The sequence below is a fragment of the Poeciliopsis prolifica genome, unplaced genomic scaffold (assembly GCF_027474105.1).
Source record: "Poeciliopsis prolifica strain line A6 unplaced genomic scaffold, Auburn_PproV2 SCAFFOLD036, whole genome shotgun sequence".
Classification (NCBI taxonomy): domain Eukaryota; kingdom Metazoa; phylum Chordata; class Actinopteri; order Cyprinodontiformes; family Poeciliidae; genus Poeciliopsis; species Poeciliopsis prolifica.
Window position 1 is genome coordinate 4,763,557 of NW_026562411.1, and position 9,421 is coordinate 4,772,977.

The following is a 9,421-nucleotide window of genomic DNA, read 5'->3' on the forward strand; positions in this document are numbered from 1 at the left end:
TAAAACTTCATATAGCTAAACACACTCACAAATATACCAGGTTTTGAAACAAGAGCTGTTTATGTTACAGAGTGTTAAAGCATTTTCTGATTTCTAATCTTATTCTACATTGTTTTGCACCAGTTTTGAAAACAAACCAGATTTTAGCTGTTTGAGTTCATCTACATTTAACACAAATTAACAGATTACTGCATCACATCATGCATCTGCTCAACACTGAACAGGTTCAAAGTCACCAAGTGACATTGTAATGTAGAGCTGTATTTTGATAACTATAAATCAAGCCAAGTTTTTAAACAGTTTTTTGCTTCTCAGAATATTTCTATTTACTTTTCAGGAGTTCATAGCAGATTAACTCCATCTACAGGACAAACACACAGCAGCTCTGTCAGAGCTGAAAGTGAAAGTAGCTGCTGCTGCTGCTGCTGCTGCATTGAAGCTGCTTGGTTTCCTATAAGTCACATGATCAGGGCTGGGTGGAGTTTCTTATATAAAGACTGAAGTCAGCAGGAAGCAAACGGCACAACTCAAGATCAGTGGAAGTGTGAGTTTTTAAGGTAAATCTGTGTTTCTACTCATATTTTACTTGTTTTTTGCTTTTCCATCTTGCAAACCTTGCTGTAGTCTCTTATTGCAGCATGTTTGCTTTTTGCTGTTTAGCTCAGCGCAGTTTTTAGTTTGAATCGGTTTAGTTTTTAGAACAGAATCAAAAAGGAAAGATTTCACTCTTCATCTGCAGTTGGAACTAAAGCATCACCGATCATCTGGTCCAAATGAACTCAATTTTACTTGTTGCACACACATTGAAATAGTTTCTCCTTGGTAGGATCTCCTGTTTCATTAGTTGATTATAAAATGTCAGCTGATAATAAAAACAGTAATGCTTTATGAAGTAAGATTTGACAGGTACAGCTGATCTTTTTTTTATCCACATGAACAACCAATCATTTGTCTCCTTAGGTATCATCACCTCTATTGAAGCCGATGAGCAGAAGGTGGAAAATATGTCAAACGCTAAGAAATCAGCACCCAGACAGGTATGTCACTTTTCGTATATTCATGTGATCAGAATGACATGAGGACCAAGTCACATTGTTTTTGCAGTTTTCAATTCAGAGGTAAAACATGAAGCTTGTTTCATAGTCCAGTCTGCTGATTTGAAGGATAGTGTGTGTTGCACAGTGTGTAAATGAAGGTTAGCTTAACTTGGTAGTGATCAAAGTCATTTCTTAGTTTCAGCAGGAGTACATTAACATTTTACAAATGGGAAGCTTTTTGTGAGTCTAACTTTTGGTATGTTCAAAATATTACTCTAATCATAAAAGCAACAAGAACATTTGAGAAGAACCTTCATGAACAAAAAATCTGATGTCTGAAAATGATGTAGAGTTCTTTTTTAGATAAAATGTAATCCATAAACAGCATACAAAGTTTAAATATGTCTGAGTTTTTAGAGATTTTTGCTAGTCTAAGGTGACAGGCTACAATAGCCTTACCCCCATATAGGTGATGTGTGACTGTCACAATTTTCCTTATTGCCTATCAGAATTTCCCAAATTTCCACAAGAACACGACTAATCATTTCATCCAGGTCAACAGTAGAATCCAGAACAGTGTCCAACACACTGTAGTTCTATCTTGACTCAATCAAGCTTAACGTTCATAATAAAATAATAAATAATTTTTGCATCAGTTTACTATCAGTTAATCTGTTTTATCCGAGACATTTGAATCTGGCTGAACGTGAAAGCAGAAATTTCGAAGGGAAGAAAATTGTTTTTAAGCTTTGTACGTTCTTGACACATTATCACCTCAGATTCCTGAAAGTTAGCAGTTTCAGTCTTCATGTAGGTTTTGTTAACACAAACTGTCTCTTTTTTTCAGACTCTGGAAGGCTCAGTGATTTGTCGCCATTGTTCCCACGAGTTTTGTTCTGTTGTCAGTTTTAATGTGAAAGACGAGTTGGAGTTCCAGTTGGAATTATTTAAAAACAGAAAAGACCAGTCATCCTTTGTCAATCTGAGATTTATCCATACAGAACAGGTGGGGGAAAATTCCAGTGTTTTGATAGATTTGTTCTATTTCTGAATGTATATTAGTAAATCTTTTTATATGTTTGTCACATGATTTTATTGATCTAGAATAATGTCTGTGCACGGTTGTTTTAATAATAGTCACTCATTGAAACACTAAACTGTCCCAAAGCCTCAGGCTCAGTTGTTGAAATTAAAATATATTAGTTATGACTTTTAAGATAGCCAAGAATAGCTATGCGGTCAATTAATCACATAACGGTTGCTATTTATTTTGCTTTGCTATCTTGACCGTGTGGTTTACACTTTTTGATTACAATATTTTTGTGCAGCAAACTTGAAGGGTGACTTTGAATAATTGTATTATTATTATTATTATTATTATTATTATTATTATTATTATTATTATTATTATTGCTGTTGTTGTTATAGAGGAAATGTGTAGAATGTATTTTGTATTTTAACTAAATGTTTCTGTTTTTGGCAGGATTATCTAGAAGAAAGGTCCAGTGTGAAATGTCCAGCTTGTAAAAAGAAGTTTGAGCTGTCCATTTGCTTTAATGTGACTATTGATGAGAGTCAATTTAAATTTAATCTGTCCATTACAACCTGTGAGGTGAGTGAAGAAAACTATTTCAGTCAGAATTATTTAAAGGTCAAAGGTTGATCTGTATTTTTGAAGCTGTTCTTTAAATGGACACAAAATTTTCTGCTTCTGACTCATAGAAAATCTATGATGATTTTCCAACATATCAGCAAGATCACTAGGGCAGATCCATGTCTGAACCAGAGCTATGTTCTATTAACTGGTTTCATAACCAGAAACAAACAAAAAAACGGGTTTACTGGTTCTGGATAGAAACCCAGCAAAGAACCAAATTTAGTTTTCAACAGCCAAAGAGCCACTTGACATATTTTGTCAGTAAAACTGTCTGTTCCAGAATATGTTTGATCCTTGGATACTTTTAATATACTGAAAGTATTCAAAAGTACTTGTACCCACTGAACATTTTATCCCATCATAACTACAAAATGGAATATTTATGAGGAAATCTTCTAAAGTTTTCCCCAAAATATAGTAGCAGATAAATGTAAAGTGATGTGAAAGGATACACGGTTTTAATTTAAAATTTCTAGAGTGAAACAAGATAAATAAAATTGCTCTCTTCAATCGCACATCGAAAATAAAATACAATGCCACCAACTGTCTTCAAAAATCACCTAAAGAGTCCATAAAGTCAATTTTCCTGCCATTTAGTCTCTCAGGTTTGTTAGAGAATATTAGTTATTCACTAACATCATCATAAGGTTCAAAGATCACAGCACAAAGATCAGGGAGAAAGATGTGGAGAAACCTAAAGCAGAAATAGAGTATACAATAATTTTTCTAATTTTGAACATGTCAAATATAAATGTTTTGTCAATGTTAGGAAATGTAAAGAATAACACACGGCGGTAACAATATTAAGACAATGCTGTTCCTTGCCTTCCTGGGCTAAGAGAAGCAGTCATGTGGTTCATGTAACAAGCGAGTGAAGACATTGATGCAGGTGATTTTTGGGGGATAATTGCAGAACTTCATTTGTAGCAAAAAAATAAAATAAAAGGGCTTAACACAAATCTGTTTGTTAAACATGGTGGCAGAAACATGCTGTGGGAATTGTTTTCTTCAGCAGAGGCAAAGATTGTTGTCAGAGTTGACAAGAAGCTGAATGGAGTGAAATACAGAACATATCTGGAAAATATAGGCTGCAAAAGACCTGGAACTGGACTGGAGGTTCACATGAACAACCAGTTTATACATGTAACCAGACCTACAATACAATTATATCAAAATGACAACCTAGTCAAAGTCCAGACCAAATTTTGCAAATTAATCTAAAGCAAGCTTTAAAACATAATAAAGAAAATGGTGCAAAAACTAAACTCAGCCTTCAATTAAGAAGATTCAAGTTAAAGCAACTTGGAAAGTTTGAAAAATACCTACAAGCCTTCTGATGGACAACTACCAGTAAATGATTGCACTTTGTGTTTACAAATCTGTGTTCATTTTGTGTGCAGGCTGACGAGAAGAAAAATGAAAAAAACCCAAAAGGTTTGTGAAGTTAATTACTTCTGATTGATTTGAAATACTGATGAAATGGTTGACAGAAATCACAAGTCAATACATATTGCTGCATAATGTGCATATTAGACAGTTCCATTTTATATTTAGAAAATCTCAAAGTACTAAATAAGATTAAAAATGACCATAAAAGCAATTCTAGAAAAATGTATATGACAAATGTGAAGTAAACAATGCCAAGTTGACAAACTTTTTAATTCTGTATGCAAAAAAAAAAGGAAAATTATGGTTTTGTATTTGTATTTCAGTACCACTGCTCTATCCTGAAACCAAATCAACCAGATGTCATTGATCCTTTTTTCCCTCCTCTGTTGCTATAAAGTAAACTGCAAGGGAGAACTGTTGCTAACTTTGATTCTATACATTTCACATATATTTTAAGCATTTGGACCTGGTTAAAAAGATCTGTAATCTTTAAATAAATGCCTACGCAAAAGGCTGGAGGAAAAAGTATGATATAAATTTTTGTACCATTACACATATAGGTTTAAAATCAAAATTATATGTTTCTGTTGTACAAACACCGAGGCCACATATAGTTGTAGTATTTATTTGAGTCCTGGTCTAATAGACAAATAATAGCAAGAGTTGTGATTAGAGCCTGTATGTGAGGATTTAAACACACCATAATTTTTGTCAGCACCCATGCTAATGGGTGTATAAATGTTTTGGTACAGGAAAAGAAATATTCACTAATCACAAGGTCGCTGCAGCTCTAAAGGGAGGGGAAACAACTCATCACATAGCTACAGAGTCAAATGTTATTCACTAACTAACACACAATCATTCTGTACTAGATAATCTCCTTCCAGGCACAAAGATTAATAAAATATGTAGTGATCTTAGCAATGATGGTTTTATTGGAGGCCAGCAACTCAACCGAAGCAGAGCTCTCACCAAGAGGTAAACCTGGAGGAAGATTGTTGTCTCTGCTCTCTGTCAGTGAGGCCTTCTGAGAAAGGAATCAGAGTAAATCAACAATACAAGAAACATTCTTAACTCTATAATGAGATTAACTTAAAGGAAAACATAAAATAAAGATACATTATAAAGATCAATGAGAATAACAAATAATTGATTAATAATATCACAATTTCTCCAACATGGAGCATTTACAACCTTTCGACTGTCAAACAACTATTTTTCCCCACAGCTGTCACTTCAGAAAAACGGCACACCCTCCCTGTACAACGCAGAGTGAAGGTTTTCTATAAGTGCTCTGGTGAGATATTTCATAGTGATGAACAAATAAAGGAACAATTGATGACGGACAAATGGCAGACACTTCATATCCAGGAGACAAGCCTGAAAGATTCTGACATCGTCATTGTCTTCTGTCCAATCACATCCCGTGTTGGATCAGATGTAGAGTCATCCATGACAGACAAAACAGGTAATGGAAACTTTGCCTGTCAGACAGGAATTTCAACTAAATGTTTGAGTTTGACATTTTTCACTTTGTTTCCCAGCTTGTATGGATGAATGTTTGCCTGATAGAGATAATAGACTCACTGATTGTTACATATTTTTTAACTGTTAAAATAAGAGATATTCTAAATAACACAGCGACATTTAGAAACTTCTTCTTAGAAACCTCCTTATTTAAGAACTAGTTGTTCAGTTCTGTTTCAAGGGTCACTGTCTGAAGCAGAGAAGTTTAGGTAATTTGGTGTCTTGTGTATAAGTGATTGTAAGGTTGAATAAGACAGATTGGATATTTTTTGTGTGTGTAGTGAAAAAAAAGTTGAGCCAACAACTTTCTTAAATTGAGTGGGAGGGTATCACCATGGAGAATTTTTAAAATTCAATATATCAAAAGTCAGAAAAATGAGACATTTCTAGAATTACAACATCTTTCTTTGTGAGAAAATTTTAATAATTTTAATTGTGTACCTTAATAATTAAACTGGAGAAAAAAGTGATTCATAAAATGTGATCTAATCACATCTGTCTTCTGTTTCAGTGTCATCAGTGAAGAAACCAATCATCTTGGTTCTGATGCATCACACCAGAGACTCGGATTATTCAACTGCAGGAACAATCTGGTCTGAAGTTTATCCAAATGTTGTACTTGATGTTCATGTTCTGTTCCATGAGACGAAACCAGGACTATTGAGATGTAGACAAAATGAGGAGGCTTTCGAGATGATTAAAAAAGAGCTAAATAAATATTCAAAATCAGCCTTTGGAATGTTACCAAACTAACAGACTCGTTGAGACTGTTACAGGAAAGAGGAAATATCCAGTGAGCTGAAATCATCTGGGGAGAAATGCTGAGTAAATGTCAGAAGGAGAATGAATAGACATGTTCAAGATGATAGAAATTAAGCAGTAGTGCTATAAACACTTATTAAAAACCAAATATGTCTAACATCCCATTTCTGAACATGTAACATGTTGAATCATAAAACAAATGGATTATAGTGACAGAAGAGGAAACTCCTCCCAGCCCAGAACAGGAAGAACCAACAGAACATTGTTTATACACCACATCCTGCCCAAGTATGATTCCTGACCATGTCCATCCTTTTATGATCACAGTTTACCCAGACTCTGATGGCTACTTCCACAAGTGTAACGGCATTACGCTACAAATTTAAAATAATTGTAATCGCACAACTGACACTTACAAATGACCAGTTCACTCAGCTCCAAAGATCTGAGTCCTTTGGGATGTAGTTCAGTGGGAGACTCATGTCATTGTAAGGCTGAAATGATTATTCGGATTAATAAAAATGGATCAACAATTGTTCTGTATGCTTAATGAATTAATTTAATAATTGACTAGCTGGGGTATGGAGTATAGATACTCTAAAAAAGGTGTTTTGCTGAAAGAACCTCACCCTCAACTGTAATTCAGCCAAAACTGTACAAAAATCTAAACATTTACATTAAAGTTTAAAATAAATAAAAAATACTTTATCTGTGCACACATTCCACCCAGAACTCCTCAAGTTGCAGCTTTAGCTTAATTGGCTCCAAATCTGCCAAAAAAAAAAAAAAAAAAAACTATTAAAAATCTTTTGCTATCCAGTTATTAACCATATAAATTATTTTATTTCAAACAGGAATTGAATTGTTCATTTGCATCTTTTGATATATTTTTGATTTTGCATAATAAATAAATGAAAAATTAGCTTTTGTAATTTAACAAAGAAGCTGCAGTAAGTCAGCTGTGAATGAATCAGCTACAGTGAACTCACCACCAGCATATTCACCTTCATGGTTCATCCAGAGCTGCAGAGGCATGAATTATTTTGCAAACATTACTCATTTCCAGACATATTTTATTTTACTATTTTACAGACATATTTTATGTCTGTAAAAACAAACATAAAATATGTCAATAATTTTATTAAAACAGCTCCTGAAACACAGTGAGTGTTTAAGAAGCCAGAAACAAGTTAAAATATGACAGTGTTACGTTTATTAGCTGTTTAGTTTAATTTTATCCAAATCAATGAGAAAACATTTGACAAGTCCTCTTTTTATGCTGGACTTTAGCTGGTGGTGGAACAGGGTGAAGGGCTCTTCATGTTCCTAAACATATAAAATGAGATAAACGGAGTAATGGGTGGCAAAACAATCTGTTATTCAAATTAGAGATATCTAGAACACATAACATACTCTGAGGTCAGAGTTCAAAGTGATATCATATTTGCACCATATAGAGGATAAAGTTCTCAGCATTTTAACCAATGAAAGCAGTCAGTTAAGCAGCATATTTATGTTTTCCTTTATTGCCACAAAATATGCCTGAAATGTGTTTTTGAAAATAAAAAAATGTACACAGCCATTTTTCTGTGGTGCTTACTGACTTTTCTTTGATGTGAAACTGCAATCATCCATCTCTCACTTTAAATATTAACCTTCTTTATGAGGCTGGAATCTGATAAACCACTTTTTATAATCATTTACTTTCACTTTCTGATCAGCCAGGACATTCTGTTCTGCCCTCTAATCCAACCAAAAAGCATCGTCACTCTGGGAGATTAAAACTGAAAACGGCATTTATTTAACCAGCATGTTTGTCTCAAATAGGGAAAGTGAGAGGTTGAAAAGATTAGACATTTTTAATTTATTTGTTTTCATTTATACTTCATGAAATTAAAACGTGCATGCAATAGTTCTTTTCATTAGGGATTTTTTTTTTTAAGGGAAGGACAATTTATTTGTATAGCAGATTTTGTGTGCATGGCAATATGAAGCGCTTTACAGGCAAGAAGCAGCCATTACAAACACAGGCAGAAATGAGACAAGACAAAATAAATGACATAGAAGGGAGAAAAATGATCGGCTAAAGTAGAAAAGAAAAAAGAAGAAAATGTCAGATGTATTGATTTTTGTTGATGGCACTCAGCAAACTGTATTGTTTGCAATATGCAGTGATTCTTATGAAGTTAGAGTGAACCCCACCACCCTGAAAGCCTGAAAGTGAAAGTAAATTGTGAGAAGCTGCTGCTTCACAGCAGCTGCTGAGTTTATTGTAAGTCACATGGTTATGGGCTGAGCTGAGGTCTGAATATAAAGACTGAGACGCTGCAGAAAAGCAAAACATGGATCCGGCACAATCAAAGAACATCGTGAGCGCTTCAGGTATTCTTCTCTTGCTTATAGGGAGTGTCAGAAGCTTCCTGTTTTCTGTATATTTTCTGTATTCATGTTTATAAAGTACTTGTGAGAACCATAAACAGGATATGATAAACTTAAGTTACTTTCAGTCTTTGTTTTGTAACTTACAGTATGTCTATTTCCTGCTGATTTTCATCTGCAGTCCATGTCACAGGAACAAACCCTTTCCTGTTTGTCATGACTAAACATTAAATATATTTATGTTAAACAGGAAAATGTCATTATTTAACAACACAACAGAATTTATAAAATATAGTTTTCTTACAGCTATAATAGCAGATATTATTTATGGTCTCCTATGTTTGCAAGTTTTATATTTCTACAGAAAAGTATAGTTTCGTTACTTTATGTTAAAATGTCACAAAGCTTAAACCATAACTTTAATTTTGATTGAACAATAAATAACGGTCACAATTTGTTTTCTATTGAGAATGTTGTTTTGAAGTTTGTACTAAGGAAGAAAAAAATAGAAGAAAAACCTTTTTTATGTGACTTAAAAGGACAATATTAGTTATTTTTCAACAGATTTCAGTTCTTCTGCATGTTCATTTTGGTTAGATTTTCCTCTGTTGTTCATGTTGTATACTATTTAAGTTTTCTCCTATTTTTACTTCACTAATTCCACCGTCTC

At 33.7% G+C, this 9,421-nt stretch overlaps 1 protein-coding gene across 1 annotated transcript; it reads left to right on the top strand.

Moving 5' to 3' along the window:
- The first annotated feature begins 502 nt into the window (after positions 1-502).
- On the top strand, positions 503-7,954 carry LOC129374396 (uncharacterized). Its single transcript, XM_055052792.1, has 7 exons — positions 503-557; positions 961-1,037; positions 1,885-2,043; positions 2,521-2,649; positions 4,095-4,128; positions 5,312-5,551; positions 6,122-7,954. Exons 2-7 carry the CDS (start codon positions 1,005-1,007, stop codon positions 6,361-6,363), a joined length of 837 nt encoding a protein of 278 aa, XP_054908767.1. The 5' UTR covers positions 503-557; positions 961-1,004; the 3' UTR covers positions 6,364-7,954.
- Positions 7,955-9,421: the final 1,467 nt, after the last annotated feature.

Excerpts from the sequence above, each read along its gene's own strand:
- LOC129374396 (XM_055052792.1), top strand. The coding sequence starts at position 1,005 with ATGTCAAACGCTAAGAAATCAGCACCCAGACAG. Across the intron at positions 2,044-2,520 it reads GATTTATCCATACAGAACAG|GATTATCTAGAAGAAAGGTC; the intron begins GTGGGGGAAAAT and ends TGTTTTTGGCAG. Across the intron at positions 4,129-5,311 it reads AAATGAAAAAAACCCAAAAG|CTGTCACTTCAGAAAAACGG; the intron begins GTTTGTGAAGTT and ends TTTTCCCCACAG.